General features: G+C 38.2%; 2 protein-coding genes and 1 long non-coding RNA gene across 9 annotated transcripts in view; 1 reads left to right on the plus strand and 2 right to left on the minus strand.

Moving 5' to 3' along the window:
- The window catches only part of LOC149587339 (uncharacterized), a 51,792-nt gene extending 50,949 nt beyond the window's left edge, over positions 1–843 (minus strand). The window contains exon 1 of one of the 2 annotated variants that reach the window (XM_089863346.1): positions 44–843. In XM_089863346.1, coding sequence (XP_089719472.1) covers positions 44–109 — 66 coding nt within the window. In that variant the 5' untranslated portion in view covers positions 110–843. The remainder of the gene's footprint in view (positions 1–43) is intronic. The other variant, XM_089863347.1, reaches the window with a different exon arrangement.
- Positions 844–1,680: 837 nt separating this feature from the next.
- Positions 1,681–16,533, minus strand: part of LOC149587344 (uncharacterized) — a 280,925-nt gene continuing 266,072 nt past the window's right edge. For 4 of the 6 annotated variants that reach the window (XM_089863345.1, XM_089863340.1, XM_089863342.1 and 1 more), the window contains 6 exons: positions 14,803–14,891; positions 14,541–14,707; positions 14,323–14,450; positions 8,866–8,954; positions 8,102–8,770; positions 1,681–3,310 (listed from right to left, as the gene is read on the minus strand). In XM_089863345.1, the coding sequence (XP_089719471.1) occupies positions 1,848–3,310; positions 8,102–8,770; positions 8,866–8,954; positions 14,323–14,450; positions 14,541–14,707; positions 14,803–14,806 (2,520 nt within the window). In that variant the 5' untranslated portion in view covers positions 14,807–14,891 and the 3' untranslated portion in view covers positions 1,681–1,847. The remainder of the gene's footprint in view (positions 3,311–8,101; positions 8,771–8,865; positions 8,955–14,322; positions 14,451–14,540; positions 14,708–14,802; positions 14,892–16,533) is intronic. The other 2 variants (XM_089863341.1, XM_089863343.1) reach the window with 2 other exon arrangements.
- On the plus strand, positions 4,279–4,639 carry LOC149587345 (uncharacterized). The gene is made up of 2 exons (XR_016380395.1): positions 4,279–4,344; positions 4,428–4,639. It is a non-coding gene; the product is annotated as an uncharacterized LOC149587345 (long non-coding RNA).

A 16,533-nucleotide genomic window follows, 5' to 3' on the forward strand; every position in this document is an offset into this window, starting at 1 on the left:
ATTTCTGTGCAAAACACGGATGGTGCAATAATTTCTCAAGTACCTCTTTAAGCGCCACCCTTTGAAGACTTATTAAACTCATTTCGGAAATGTCTGACTCTAAAGACATAACTTTTCAAACTTGAGCTATTTTATCAAAAACAAACAACAAATCCTTCACGAAAATCATTCGCCCAGTGTTGTCAAAAAATTGAGAGAGAAGATAGAAAGGCTACAAGTTACAGAATAATAAAATTTAATGCGAAAATCCAAAACCCCTTTAGGTTGGGGCCAATTTCGGTTTAAATTGTGTAGAGTCATGGTAGCAGACGATGGTATAGGTAAGGGAGGAGCACGCAGCTCCAGGGCCGGAAATAAGCACAGGACACTGGACACTGTCCAATAAAATTTTAAAATGTCCCATAATTTTTTTAAAAATAAGGGGGTCACAGGAAGTCTTTATTGAGGAGGTTAGAAAATATACATTCTTGTTTGATCTAAGCGACAATGGGACAGAGCTACCAATTCAGAGTGCGAAATAAATGTTATGGAAACCCCTCTAATCTGTCACGTGACCCAAAAATATCTACCGCCAAACTCAAAATTCAGTCGTAGTGTGAACAGTCTACAGCCGGACGACGGCGTAAGGTAAAATTTCTACCTAATGCTGCGTGATTTGCGCCGGTTTTTTTTTCGGTCGAGTGGGAATTTAGCTTTATGAGGCACGAAGTTGTCATAGTCTGACGCAAGAATCAGGCCGTCAGATTAAACCTAAGCCGCGTATTTTCCAGTCAGATTTTATATTCTTTTATTTAGCACGACCAGATCTATCAAACAACACCGGATTCATACATGTACCTCATGAGGTAAAAGTTCATACTTCATTCGACCATTTTAACCCCCGTCTGATTTATTGATGACCCCCATTTGATGACGTCAGATTTCATATATTGGGAATCGCCATTTCCAGTTCTATCATTTGCCACCTTTTTTATTCATGTACCTCATGAGGTAAGAAATCATACCTCATTAGGGTCAAACATGACCCCGCCCCCCTTGAATGCCCCAGCTGTGACGCGTAAGACGGCCAAATCTATTAATGAGCATCAAAACTGAACTCATTTCAATGGTCAGACCTTTTGTACTTTATGAGGTAAGATCCAGGCCACTGGCTCTTGGTCTAATATGGAAATTATTAGGAGAAGTTTCCAATATATTTAAATAACGCTAGAAAACCTAAAACAACTTATACCATAAGCTATTTTTGGACACCATAGTTTAACTTTAGACCACGTTAGGATTATTTTGGACACTAATGTAAAAACTTGCTTTTATAATTAAACCATAGAAACTGTTCATGTTGGGAGAACTTTGAGGCTCCGTTTGAATACAAAAAGATCCTTATATACACATATAAAGTTATGGGATGTTTCACTGTTCTGTTGGCAGAGAGTTGAAAACACTTTTTTATGATGCCAATAGAGTAATGACCCAGTGTATATCAACATCATATCATCTATATCTTTGCTCCTTGTTATCTCCATAGCTATACCAGGGTCCAGTGGGAGGGATACACAAATAGGTCAGAAAATCTCCGGGTCAGGTCAGGGGCCCAGGGTTGTTTAAAACACTGCTTAGCGACCAAAATCAATTAGATTGATCGGAATGTGCAATTTTCTTCGGTTAATAATTGAAATGGTATTAGGTTATTTATTTTATTAGATATGATAAATAAGAAAATACAAAATTGATTTATTTCTCTTTTTGGGTTTTTTTTTGAGTAAGATTAATTAATGTTATTAAAAAATATACTACCACACTGGTCCCAAGGACTAGTTTAAAAATTATCCTTATTTCCCAGACTGCTCTCAATCAAGGATTGACCAAAATATTCTCGGCCGCATAGCGTCACTGTGGATCCGTTGATGTCTGAAAAAATCATCATTCCGTGTGAAAGAGTAATCACACTGATTACATTTGAAACCACTGCGAATGCATTGATGAGTGATCAATTTATTCTTCTGCGTGCACGCATAATCACACTGATCACATTTGAAGGGTTTTTCACCACTGTGAATACGTTGATGTCTGAACAAACCATTCTTCCACGCACTTGCATAGTCACACTGATCACATTTGAAGGGTTTTTCACCACTGTGAGTGCGTTGATGAGTGATAAAAACCTTCTTCTGCGTACTTGCATAGTCACACTGATCACATATGAAGGGTTTTTCACCACTGTGAATGCGTTGATGTGTGACTAAACAATTCTTCCTCGCACTTGCATAGTCACACTGATCACATTTGAAGGGTCTTTCACCACTGTGAGTGCGTTGATGTCTGAACAAACCATGCTTCGTCGCACTTGCATAGTCACACTGATCACATTTGAAGGGTTTTTCACCACTGTGAGTGCGTTGATGAGTGATCAATTTATTCTTCTGCGTACTTGCATAGTCACACTGATCACATTTGAAGGGTTTTTCACCACTGTGAATGCGTTGATGTGTGAACAAATCATCCTTCCTCGCACTTGCATAGTCACACTGATCACATTTGAAGGGTTTTTCACCACTGTGAGTACGTTGATGTTTGAACAAATCATCCTTCCTCGCACTTGCATAGTCACACTGATCACATTTGAAGGGTTTTTCATCACTGTGAATGAGTTGATGTCGGATTAAATGGCTCTTCCGTGCACTGCCATAATCACACTGATTACATTTGAAAGGTTTTTCACCACTGTGAATGCGTTGATGATTGACCAAATTTTTCTTCTGCACGCACGCATAGTCACACTGATCACATTTGAAGGGTTTTTCAACACTGTGAATGCGTTGATGTCTGAACAAACCATTCTTCCACGCACTTGCATAGTCACACTGATCACATTTGAAGCGTTTTTCACCACTGTGAGTGCGTTTATGAGAGATCAAATTATTCTTCTGTGAGTACGCATTGTCACACTCATTACATTTGAAGGGTTTTTCACCACTGTGAGTGCGTTGATGAGTGATCAAATGATTCTTCCTCGCACTTGCATAATCACACCGATCACATTTGAAGGGTTTTTCACCACTGTGAATGCGGTGATGAGTGATCAAATAATTCTTCCTCGCACTTGCATAATCACACTGATCACATTTGAAGGGTTTTTCACCGCTGTGAATGCGTTGATGTCTGAACAAATCATTCTTCCACGTACTGGCATAGTGACACTGATCACATTTGAAGCGTTTTTCTTTGGTATCCTTTCGAATGTCAAGTTCAAGATCCCTTTCATATTCAGGTGAATATTTGTATCGAGTTGAACATTTTTTCTTGGATTTTCCTACAGAAAAGAAATAAATTAAAACCTCAAATGATATCATAACAACGATTCAAAAACATTGTACTGTTCAAAGGCAATTGATAAAACAGGTTATGCTTAGGCTTAAAGAGGCACAAAGACAAAGAAAACAAGTTCGTAAACCTAACGTACGCGTTGGGAACGTGGAAGATTTTGAGTTCCTGTTGTTACACTGATATCAACCCTGCAGCTTGGTCGAATTTGGAAATTAACTAATTGTGACTGTGTATGTAATAAAGAACAAACAAACAACTTTCTCAAATATATATGTAAATATGATTCAAATTTCAAACTTCATCCCACGTTAGAAATTTGCGTAAAACTGAATGCGAACTTTCCCATAATAAACGTATAATAAAATACACGTGACAATATGAACAGCAATATTCTGCCATTAAACCTCCGTAGGTAAAGTTAAGCTTAGCGACAATTTTGCAGTCTCTCCTGTTTCTGCTGAAACCAACTAGAACTAGAAGTGATGACGAAGTTAAACAAAGGAAAGAAGCCATAACATCAAATACATTAAATGTGACGTCAGGGGAGTGTTTCACATCTCTTCCACCTTATTTCAATCAGAAGGGCCCAGAAAATTGAGAGTTGAAGATCTTTGAATTCCAGGTGTTACTGATATCAACCCTGCAGCTTGTTCGAATTCGGAAATTAACTAATTGTGACTGTGTATGTCATAAAGAACAAACGAACAACTTTCTCAAACATCATTCCACGTTGGAACTTTGCGTATTACAGTCTCATACAGAATGCGAACTTTCCCATAATAAACGTACAATAAAATACACCTGACCATATTCTGCCATTAAACCTCCGTTAGTATATTAACACCTACAAAGTAGTGAAAAAACACAAGCATGAATTCAACGGTAAAGTTAAGCTTAGCGATAATTTTGCAATCTCCTGTTTCTGCTGAAACCAACTAGCACAAGAAGTGATGACAACGATTAAGTTATAGAAGAAGCAAATTAAGATTCAAAGAAAAAACATATTAATCAATTATTGTGGTAAAAATATAATTCAATTTGAATTTTTAGTTAACAGTGTTAACTCTACCAATCTAATTCCCGGTTGCGGACGATGTGAAAAGATGACAACTACCTCGGGGTGAATTTGAACCACCGACCTCTGGGTTACCGTCCCACGCTCTAATCAACTGAGCTACCGAGGTCTACGACCTCACAGTAATTCAATTAGACGTTCTTCTCCAATAGCGAAGATATCATTACTGATATACCATTTGTTATATCAAATATTGTTAATTATAGTTAAATAAAGGGTAAAGGGTTATATTCAATATTATATATATATTGTGATTCTTGCGTTGATGTCTGAACAAAATATTCTTTTGCGGTCTGACATAATCACACTGATCACATTTGAATGGTCTTTCGCCACTATGAATGCGTCGATGTTTCATCAAATTATTCTTCAATGTGCTGGAAAGTCACACTGATGGCATTTGAAGGGTTTTTCACCGCCAATGAATGTCTTGATGTGCGATTAAAGTACTGTTACGGGTACTAGCATAGTCACACTAATCACACTTTGAATGTATTATCAATGAAAACGAGTTTAGAAACAGAAATAATCCATGTGTCAGTCGAAACAGCGGTCTCGAAAGACTTGATCTTACCTAACCCAATTTATGCTTTCAGATTGTGGAAACTTTAAAAAAAATTTAAAGGTAATATAAATATACTTATAAAACACATTCATATTATCAGAAGTGGTATGATACTAGAAGTATTGAGCTAACCAAATTCTTCACTCGGCATTAGTGAAAAGACTTGATAAAACACAAACGGTTGGCCCTCTAGTGGCGGTTTCAGAATTTTCCCTCCAAAACGTGAGACGCTCGCGGTGGTAGACGGCCGAACTAGATTCAAGGAGCCGGGTCCGTGTTCTGCGGCTTTAGGTTGAGGGGAAGGGGGTGGGAAATGTTTTTGGAACTCGACCAATTTTTCTCTCTCTAGTTTTAGCGCGTGGGAAGCGGCATAAAATCCTCAAATTTGTTCACTAGTGCCAGGATCTATTACCAATGCTAGAGCCCTTCACTTCTAGTCTCATACCACTTCTGATATTATTTGTTTGAATGATATCCCACGTGAATCTAAGAGGTGCACAAATCTGACTGTTGAATATATTTGCAGTGATGTCACCGGGTTCGATCAGGGACGGGGAATGGAAGTTTTCCCCCTGATTCGATTATTTAAACTTATAGAACCGTCAGAGTCACTATTTAGAGACAACGTACAGTCTGCTTTATGCCTTTAAATGTTTAGCTCGTGTGAATTTTACTTTCGAACCAGCCCGAACCGTTAAATCTTTGCAGAGACAATTGTAATTAAACATTAATGTGCTTTGCAGATTACATTATCTAAAGAAACTTTGTTAAACCACCCGATTAGTACCTATGGAGGACTTATCCTCGCTTTGAATGTGTTTATGTGCAATCAAACTACTCTTCTGAGTGGATCCAAGTCACACTGATCACAAGGGTTTTTCAGCACTGTCATTACGATTGTGAATGCGTTTGTGTATGATCAAATTACTCATACGATTACTACCCTAGTCGCACTGATCACATTTGAAGGGTTTTTCACCACTTTGAACGCATTGATGTATTATTAAACTACTCTTGTGCGTGGTGGCATAATCAGACTGATCACATTTGAAGGGTTTTTAATAGGGATGCAACGATTCATAATTTTTCGGAATCGGCCGATTCGATGCATCGGTCTCTAAAAAATGGGCTTCGGCCGATTAATCGGCCGAAGCCTCAAGGTTATACGTTTCTTCTTCAATTTTCCCATAGCAAACATAGAAATCACAAACATCATTTACAATTTATTACCAAAAATACAATATTATTCAATTGAACTTCATGATAAAAGGTAATGCGTACGAAAACGCGGTATTACAGAAAAAAAAGGCGTGTTGAAACAGTGTTGTTCAAAGGCGTTTCCTGATGAATAAACGAGCATATCAACAAAAAGGGGATGGAGATTAACTTAACTGCCGAGAAGAAACCTTGGCTCGAAATCTGAAAGGTTGTACTTTTAACTTTCAGCTGATTTTGAGAGAATCAAATGCTAGGTGACGCTGCGTAAAGACAAGTTACCAATTTATTAATTTCGTTCTGGCACCCCCTCTCTATTGTCAAAGTATTTTTGCTCGAAATAAGCACCAGCTATGATAAGAGAAGAGTGAAGACCCTTGGGAAAACGGGGTATTTTAAGGGTTTGTTTCATTATTCAAAAGGATGAAAGGCCGTTTAGTGCTACAGTTCAAATTATGTAGAATCTTAAAAATAACATAAAAAGTGTGAACGTTTTGTCCAACACATGTTACAACCACAACGACTGAAAGTGAGCATCGATTAGCGGCTTTTTATCCAAGATTAGTTTTCATCTAGCGGAATTAGGTTCAAAAGCTTATCATACTGATTTTCCGGCAGGGAGTCCGTGCATTCGAGATTTTTGGAAGAAGAAAAAAATATATTCGGATTTTATTACGCAAAACAGTAGTAACTACTCAGAGCAGTTAAATCATGTTCATGTCTGATCAAAGAACCATTCTCAGAGCTAGTATAGTCACAATGATCACGTTTGAAGCGTTTTTCTGCGGTACCATTTGTTATGTGACGTTCAAGATCACTTTTATATTCAGGAGAATATTTGCACAGTTGAACGATGCTTCTCGGATTTTCCTTCAGAAAGCAAACAAACTGAAACTTCTCACAACTTGAACCAAACACATTGTACTGTTCAATAGTACTTGATAAAGCCGGTCATGCCGAGTACTAAAATGACTCAAAGTTAAAGAAAACAAGTTCGGACAACAAAATTAATACCGCTCCGAAAAGAGACGACTGTCTCCGAAGATTTTACCCGTCAGAAAGTGGAAACTAATGGTTGTTAATTATTAAGAAAATATGTAAGATTTTAGTCTATAGGGTAATGGCACCTCCCTGCCTTTGGCTACGTTACGCTCTATGAGAAATTAACATGGAGTGCCACTACTCTATTGCAATATAAATATGCTTTTGGAAGGGAAAATAATATGACTGCCGTTATTGAAAGGCGTCAATCTGTCCTCTCTTCTTTTTTGTTTCTAGGTGACGGAGTTAAAATGCGAGTAACTGCAATTCGTTAACACGTAACTCCAAATTAACTCACGACTGTGTGGGATACATTTGGCCCTGGCGTTACCCTTATGAACTGAATATGATGTAAACTGCAAAATTTTGAAAGAGCCGGATATCATCATAATTTAATAATATGATGGCCACTTCTACGAGGAAGGTAGTCAGTCACTCAGCGTAAGCGGTGTATGTGACAAAATCGTGATTTACTTATTGCAACGATTAAGTCAGAAGAAAACGTCTTGGATAGTTTGCAACGACAATAACATTATTTTGCCGAAAGGCTCTACCCAAAACTCAAGGATGTTTACCTTAACACCATTTTCTCTTTCAAACCCTCGTTTCCCATACATTAAGTAATTTTCAATATATTACAAATTGTATCCTTTACATTTTCAATATTAAATCGTTTCATATTTCATTATCAGTAAGACCAAAAGCGGTAAGGCTTCACACGCAAAGTACGCATCTTGGGCCTAGGTGAGCTACACGATATATTTGAAACGCCTCGTATAGAACCTAACACGCGAAGGACAATTATTCGGTGCCGCGGTTCCTTCGGCACTACTATTTTTTAGATGAAATTTTTCACAATTTCAAAGCGTAAAATGACTTACCAATTTCCGAACTGGCAGAAGTTGTATTACTTTCGGAATTATTTGACGAGCTACTTTCGGATGTATCAGAGCTGGACACTGAAGTATTATCTTCAACTTCAATCGGCACTCTTGGTAAATCGCTTGGCAAGTACAGTTTCACAGTTTGATTTTGTCTATTATCAGTTTTCTTTGAATCGGTCAAGGTCATTTTGGATTGGTTATCATCAAGATTCTTCTCTGGAGCTTCTTCAAGAGAATTGCTTTCCATATTTGCGTCAAGCGACGACAATTCCCAACGTTTTTCAAGACACAATTTCTTGGATCGAGTTGCTTTACTCTCATAACCTCTCTTTGTCGAAGAAATTCGTGATTTAGGATAAGAATTGTTAATTTTAAGATTGTTCTCGAGAGGCGAATTTGTCGTTGGGACAGGAGACATTTCCAACTGTCTTTCGCCCTCAAGGTTAGGTAAATAAGGAACACAGTCACTGTATTTTAGTTTAGGAATACATAGTTTCATAATTCGCGTTCCGAGACCCGCATTTTTAGCCTTTTTCGAGGTAGTTTTAGTTTGGGATGTGTTTTCTTCGCCAACCTCCGCGTCACATTCGGGTGATTCTTCCTTAATATCTTCTTCAGTCAGCGTGCCTTGGATATCGCAAGCACCTTCAGCTTTTACCAACGAACCTTAATGATCAAAACGAAAAAATAACCCTAATAGTTTCATTAAACTGGAACTACATCAGATTGCGTGTCAGAATCACGATAATGTGACGCCATACCTAAACCAAATTGCTCGAGGTCCGTGGCTTCCACTTTAAGCAGACTTTGGTAAATGTTGCTGGGTATCTCAGCTGGTATACTTAGCGAACTACGCAAATAAACAATCGTCAAAACTGATATAGCAACAGTAATAAAAGATTAATACATTTTATCAAGGGGATAATAGAAAAAGGATGAGACTCAGTATCCTCTTTATACTTTAGTTATGTAACGTCATTCTTCCCAGGCTCACCCTATTTGTTTGCTCTCCTGCTCATCAAACTTAAGATGGGCATCGCACCGTAAGGTGAATTCTATAACTCTTTGACACTAAATCCCCAGCAAAAAACCCACAAACCTCGCCTAGACGTGGGACAAAAATCCATCTGGCAAACAGTTAAGCGCTAATAGAGCAATAATGATGGAACTATTTATCACGTATGTGATTCAGTTTAGTAAAATTGCTCCAAATGTTCTGATGTTGGGAAGAATGACGTTACACTTAGGGCTATGCGAGCCTCGAATTTTTGGTTTCGAGTCGAGCCTCGAGTATTGAAATTTTCCCTTAACGAGTATCTAGCCGAGTCTCGAGTACTCGAATAGTATTGATTAGTTGGAAAATTTGTTTCGAGTATTTATCGAGTAATTGGGAATTGGTTTTTCAGTATTTCAGCACTTTCTGTTAATTTATCGCTCTAATAATAGACATTTAGTGTAATTTTGATCATCGACAACTACTTAAAGTGTTAGTGCCACGTTTTTTGAAAAGTGGCTAATTTTCGTTTTAAAACATCAATTGGGTTATAATAACAGTAGATCTAAGGTAAAAAGTCTTATAGAAATTTATTTATTTTGTAATATGAAAAAGAAAATTGATATTTCACGTACCTCATTTAAACGGATTTATAAATATACCCCTGGTGACGTCATAAGAGGTTGACCAGCGCGAGACAGATTTCATTACGAGAGCTAAGCCTAGTTTTTAAACATCGCGCGCGCGTCAAATTCGATCACTTTGATAGCACCACCTATCAATAAAAAAATAGGACTTGCGGAGTCGCGCGTGTCGTGTGCTCACGCGCGCTCGAATCGTGACGTCACCAGGGGTATATGGAGTATTCAACTGTCAAAATAGTTTGAAAAAATTCTGCGAGTAGGTTCCGAAAGCCGGGGTTTTAATAATATTTGGAAAATTATAATGCATTATATAAATAGATATTCTGAATCAGAAAGATTTGATCTTTCAGATGGGAATAAAACCTTTTAGTTTTAAAAATAGCGATTTTTGGTGACTCTAACACTTTAAAACAATTCCCAGACAGTATTAGTCTTCTTCCCTTTAAATTTAACAAACTAATTGCTCATCAATATCTTCTTCTTAATCTCATTCCACACTTTAGTCACTAGCCATTGTTATACTTCGCGCAAAGTCCCAAACGAAAATTACTAAGCTGAACTTAAAAAAAAATTATAAATTAATAAAATAAAAATATAATTATAATAGTCAACGCTATTATTAACTGTATTTTATTACTTTTACTTCCACTATTGAACCAGCTAGGAGCAACTACCCTACTACGTTACACTGCTATTATGATCTAAACTGCCCAATAGACACTAAACTTGCGTCTGTTAACCAATAAGTGTGACTTTCTAGTAGATTTTTTTAGCTACTGCATCCCATTTTCAGAGTTAAAGGCCTTCCAAAAGCAGGTTCGAGCCTTGGTTTGATACTCGAAACTTTTTCGAGTCTCAGAAAATCTCTTATCGAGTATCAAGTCGAGTACTCGGCTCGATACTCGATCGAGTACTCGCACAGCACTAGTTACACTTACCCCGCTTTATGGTATACTTCTCTCGAAGAGAAGTATTATAAACTTCTGATTTTATTCACGATTATCGTGGCAAGGCTTAACGAATCAAGTTTTATGGACGCGAATTAGTCAGTCAAATAAAAAATTATACTTGAGCTTGAACTTAACCATAGCCGAGACTTGGCTATGGTTTAGTTTAAACAAATGACACAAGATGCTCCCACAGTCGAGAGGTGGAGATGACTGGCCCGCCAAGCTTAGCAAAGGCTAGTTTTAGATAGGACTGTTCACGAGCCGAGCTGGGTCTTGGCTCGGCTCTAGCTCGGTTAACATACAGGGTGTTTCTGAAAAGTCCATCACAAATTAAGGGGCGTGTTTATGGGACCAAACTGAGCGGAAAGTACCAAAGAACATGGGGTGTACAACATTTTGTTACGGAGATATGGCCTTCCAAACATTCGCCCCTAAAACAAGGAAATATCCAAAAATGAGGAGTAACACTTAAGACCGACTAACCAGCTTGTTTAAAATTACTAGACAATTTCAATAGCCTTTAATCGAACAATTGATTTCTACCTTTACTAATCAGAAGCGTATAAATGAGTAGAAGTATGCCTACGGTGGTAATGTAAAATTAATCCCAAGTGACATGATGTTTCAAGATCTTCCCAGCACCAAGTAAAATGGTTCTGATTGAAGGGACTTTTATTAGCACAGCGTAAACAACGTTATTTTCAGGAATTAGTCCAAATGTCCACGGGCGGCATTACAAAAACGAGGCAGTCTTTCGAATGATACTTGGACATGTTGGAAGATCCCTGGCTTGTTCCTGTTATCTCAAACCGTAAAAAGCTACGCAAATCTTCATCATCACGGACAACACTCTTGTACGTTAGGTATGACCTTGAGAAAACCTAAAAGGACATCTCGAATGTATTTGAAAAACCCATCTCCAATTAAGGGGCGTGTTGTTTGTTTCCAACAGAGTAAACTCGCCCAGAGAACAATTACAATGCAGAGCCACGTTTCGGCGTTAATGGCCCACAAAGGTGGTCCCAAACAAAAGAACAAACTTTAATTTGTTTCGTTCAGTAAGTGTTTCATGTGTCATAGATAAAACGCCATGATTAATGCACAAAGAAAATGTTATTGACAAGTTTTCGGACCGCGATGCTGAAATGTGGTGGTGCACCATCGTGCATGAACCACATTCTGTTTATTAAACCTAAGGGTACGTCTTCGAGTAGTTCTGGTAAATCGTCCCGTAAGAACTACAAGTAAGCCACACCGTTTAACCTGGGCTCTAGGAAATATGGCCGAATTGAATTGTCACCCACAATACTACACCACACGTTTAAGCTGAATTGTACTTTGTGAATTCTAACGCAAGTTGCGTGTGGTTTTTTCTTAATCAGCAAACCAATTGGCGGCTGCTTGTTTTTGGATCGTCCTCGAAAATAGTGAGAACTTCGCCTATTCTTAAAAAACAGAGCACTATGTTTTTTAAGAAAGGAATAAAAGAGGCAAGATGGACGAATCCAACCGGCTGGACCTCAACCTAGAGCGAGAGCCATCCCAGAGGCCGTAGAAGACGAAGTTCTCACCATTTTCGAGGACGAGCCTGAATCAAGTACCCGCCAAGTTGGTCGCCGATTAGGCGTAAACCACACGCTCGTGTGGAAAATCCTCAGAAGCCACCGGTTTCATCCTTTCCATGTTCAAAAAGTTCAAGGTTTGAATCCAGCGGACTACCCACGACGCACGGCGTTTTGTCAGTGGTTTCTGGCTAAAGTAAACGATATCGATTTCCCACGGGATTTGTTGGTTACTGACGAAGCTAACTTTTCACGGGATGGTATTATTAACTTACATAATAAACATCAATGGTCCCAGCTAAACCCCCACGCAACTTGCGTTAGAAGTCACCAAGTACAATTCAGTTTAAACGTGTGGTGTGGTATTGTGGATGACAATTTAATTGGGCCATATTTCCTAGAGCCCAGGTTAAACGGTGTGGCTTACTTGCAGTTCTTACGGGACGATTTACCGGAACTACTCGAAGACGTACCCTTAGGTTTGGTAAACAGAATGTGGTTCATGCACGATGGTGCACCACCACATTTCAGCATCGCGGTCCGAAATTATCTTAACGCGACCTTCCCTTTGCGGTGGTTAGGTCGAGGTGGACCTGTGGAGTGGCCTGCTCGATCACCCGATCTGAACCCTTGTGATTTCTTTCTTTGGGGCCACCTGAAAGACTTAGTTTATCAGACTGAAGTGCCCGATGTTGAAGAGCTACGTCGACGAATAATTCACGGCTGTCAAACAATTCGCGAAACTCCAGGCATTTTTCAACGTGTAAGGGAATCATTTGTAAGACGTGCTAATGTGTGCCTTAACGCGGGTGGTGAACACTTTGAACAATTTTTGTAACTAGTTGCAATTAAATGTTAAAACTTGTCAATAAATTCATTTTCTTCGTGCATTAATCATGGCGTTTTATCTATGACACATGAAACACTTACTGAACGAAAAAAATTAAAGTTTGTTCTTGTTTTTGGGACCACCTTTGTGGGCCATTAACGCCGAAACGTGGCTCTGCATTGTAATTGTTCTCTGGGCGAGTTTACTCTGTTGGAAACAAACAACACGCCCCTTAATTGGCGATGGGTTTTTCAAATACATTCGAGATGTCCTTTTAGGTTTTCTCAAGGTCATACCTAACGTACAAGAGTGTTGTCCGTGATGATGAAGATTTGCGTAGCTTTTTACGGTTTGAGATAACAGGAACAAGCCAGGGATCTTCCAACATGTCCAAGTATCATTCGAAAGACTGCCTCGTTTTTGTAATGCCGCCCGTGGACATTTGGACTAATTCCTGAAAATAACGTTGTTTACGCTGTGCTAATAAAAGTCCCTTCAATCAGAACCATTTAACTTGGTGCTGGGAAGATCTTGAAACATCATGTCACTTGGGATTAATTTTACATTACCACCGTAGGCATACTTCTACTCATTTATACGCTTCTGATTAGTAAAGGTAGAAATCAATTGTTCGATTAAAGGCTATTGAAATTGTCTAGTAATTTTAAACAAGCTGGTTAGTCGGTCTTAAGTGTTACTCCTCATTTTTGGATATTTCCTTGTTTTAGGGGCGAATGTTTGGAAGGCCATATCTCCGTAACAAAATGTTGTACACCCCATGTTCTTTGGTACTTTCCGCTCAGTTTGGTCCCATAAACACGCCCCTTAATTTGTGATGGACTTTTCAGAAACACCCTGTATATAAGTTTAACAATTATGGCTACTACCAACATAAGACTTGAGAACGACTCTAAATGCTATCCCATGTTTAGGAATGCAGTGGTTCAGTAAAACCCGCTCAGTAAAGTGTCAAGAAAACGGTTAGAGACGAGAGAAAGCAAATTTCCCCACGCTTTATTTCTTGTAAAAATACAACGGAACGCTATTGGTGGAAAGAAGGACTAAAAAGAAAGCACTAAACTCGCGAGTCGTAATGGCTCGATGCCTATTGGCTCGGCTCGACCTTAAAAAAGCTCGCTCGTTAATTAATCAAGCCTCCAAAGCCTCGAGCTCGGTAACAGTCCTAGTTTTAGATCCGCCCTCGTGGACAAGTTCTCATTGGTTTTTTGCTTTAAATACCTTTGTATTTGTTCTTCCGTTTGTTGATTTATCAGAACAGGATGAGATAATTCCTGTTCATTCAGTCCTAAATCATTTTCAACAGGTTCTAACTTCACACATTCAATGTTGGCTCTTTCACTTTCCTCCTAAGTTATAAACAAATAACAATAATTGAACTAATACTTTTAACCTGATTCTCTTTCACATCGACTATGAAAATGAAGAATGTTACAAACCATCAGGTCCTTGATTTTACTTTCCAACTCATTAATGACCCCATTGAGCCTTTGGGATGTGTTTCCTTTGCCAACCTCCGCGTCACATTCAGGTGATTCTTCCTTAATATCTTCTTCAGTCAGCGTGCCTTGGATATTGCAAGCACCTTCAGCTTTTACCAACGAACCTTAATGATCAAAACGAAAAAATAACCCTAATAGTTTTATTAAACTGGAACTACATCAGATTGCGGGTCAGAATTACGATAATGTGACACCATACCCATACCAAATTGCTCGAGGTCCGTGGCTTCCACTTTAAGCAGACTTTGGTAAATGTTGCTGGGTATCTCAGCTGGTATACTTAGCGAACTATCCAAAAAAAAAATCGTCAAAACTGATATAGCAACAGTAATAAAAGATTAATACATTTTATCAGAAGGGGATAATGGAAGAAGGATGACACTCTGTAACCTCTTAATACTTTGGTTATATGTAACATGATTCTTCCCAGGCTCACCCTTTTTGAACAATTGCTTTAATAATAATAATAGAAGCTTTTTATTGGATATACCATTAAGGGAAAACCCTTATTTACAATGGCGTCCGATTAATTAATTAATTTAACATGAGTAAAAACAATTTAAAAAATGTGATAAGCAATATTCTATAAAGCTACATAAAACAATTGATTCAGACCGTATACTCTTTCGATTCAGCGAAGTATTTATGAATGGCAGACTTAAACAATTTTACAGTCTGTATAGATTTGATTGGGTTTGTTAATGCGTTCCATATTTTAACCCCTTGTAATTTAGTACTCTTATTTCTGTTGCCCGTGGTACAACATTCGGTATAAAAATTTAGACTATCCCCTCGGGTACTTATATCAGATTTTCTAGCAGGGAACCAGTTTAGGACATATTCTGGTAATAGACCATTTTTTACTTTAAACATGAATACCATTAGCGCGTATAAATAATATAATTCTGGATTTTTTATGTTAGCAACAGTCCTAGCCAGGGTGGCAGAGGAGAATTTTTTAGATTTAGATATGAGTTTAGAGCACTTCGTATGAATAGCGCTTAGCTTATCTTTATTTGCTTTACCGGTATTGTAGTAAAATATAATCCCATACGCAATAAGTGGCTGAATGCAGGCCATATAGAGCAATCTTATGGTTTCAGAATCCAAATAGTTCTGTAACGGTCTTAGAGTCCATAGTCTCATATCAACTTTCTTTACTAAATAATCAACATGGGCCGTCCAAGACAGCTGATCATCTAACCATAGGCCCAAATATTTAAACTGGCTAACTCTCTTAACTGTACCATGACACAGGTCAGCGCATTCCTTAGACTCGTTTTTCATTTTCTTGTTCGGGGAGATTAACATGAAATTTGTTTTGTCAATATTTATGATAAGGCCTTTACTCGTAAGTTTATCTTTTAGATTGGTTAAATCTTTTTCAACATCTCTAATTAGATGCTGTAAATTATTATTAGCTGCCACAAGAGCTGTGTCGTCCGCATATTCTTTGGAAACTGATCCTTTGAATATCTGTCGTATATATGTTAAAAAGTAGCGGGCCCATAACGCTACCCTGAGGTACACCATGTTTAATGACCAGCTTATCAGAGTAATGCCCATTATGATATACCATCTGCCCTCGTGCAGCAAGGTAGGTAGTAAACCAGTTCAAGGCAATATCACTGATACCCTGCTGCTCAAGATCAGATAGTAGTAAGTCATGTTGAACAGTGTCAAATGCCTTTGACATGTCAATAAAAACTAGCATGACATATAGTCCATTATTCAGATTTTTTAAGATGGTTTCGTAGAGGTCAAAGGTACAGGTTATAGTAGAGTGGCCTGATCTGAATCCACTTTGGTATTGATATAAAGCGTTATTATTTTCCAGGTGGTGATATACCGATTTATACACTAGTTTTTCGCATATAAGAGTTAAGGTCGGCAGAATAGAGATCGGTCTATAGTTTTTGGGTATTCTTTT

The sequence above is a fragment of the Phalangium opilio genome, unplaced genomic scaffold (genome assembly GCF_054372755.1).
Source record: "Phalangium opilio isolate 3A_F unplaced genomic scaffold, DU_Popi_V2 ptg001170l_1, whole genome shotgun sequence".
In the NCBI taxonomy this organism is placed as follows: domain Eukaryota; kingdom Metazoa; phylum Arthropoda; class Arachnida; order Opiliones; family Phalangiidae; genus Phalangium; species Phalangium opilio.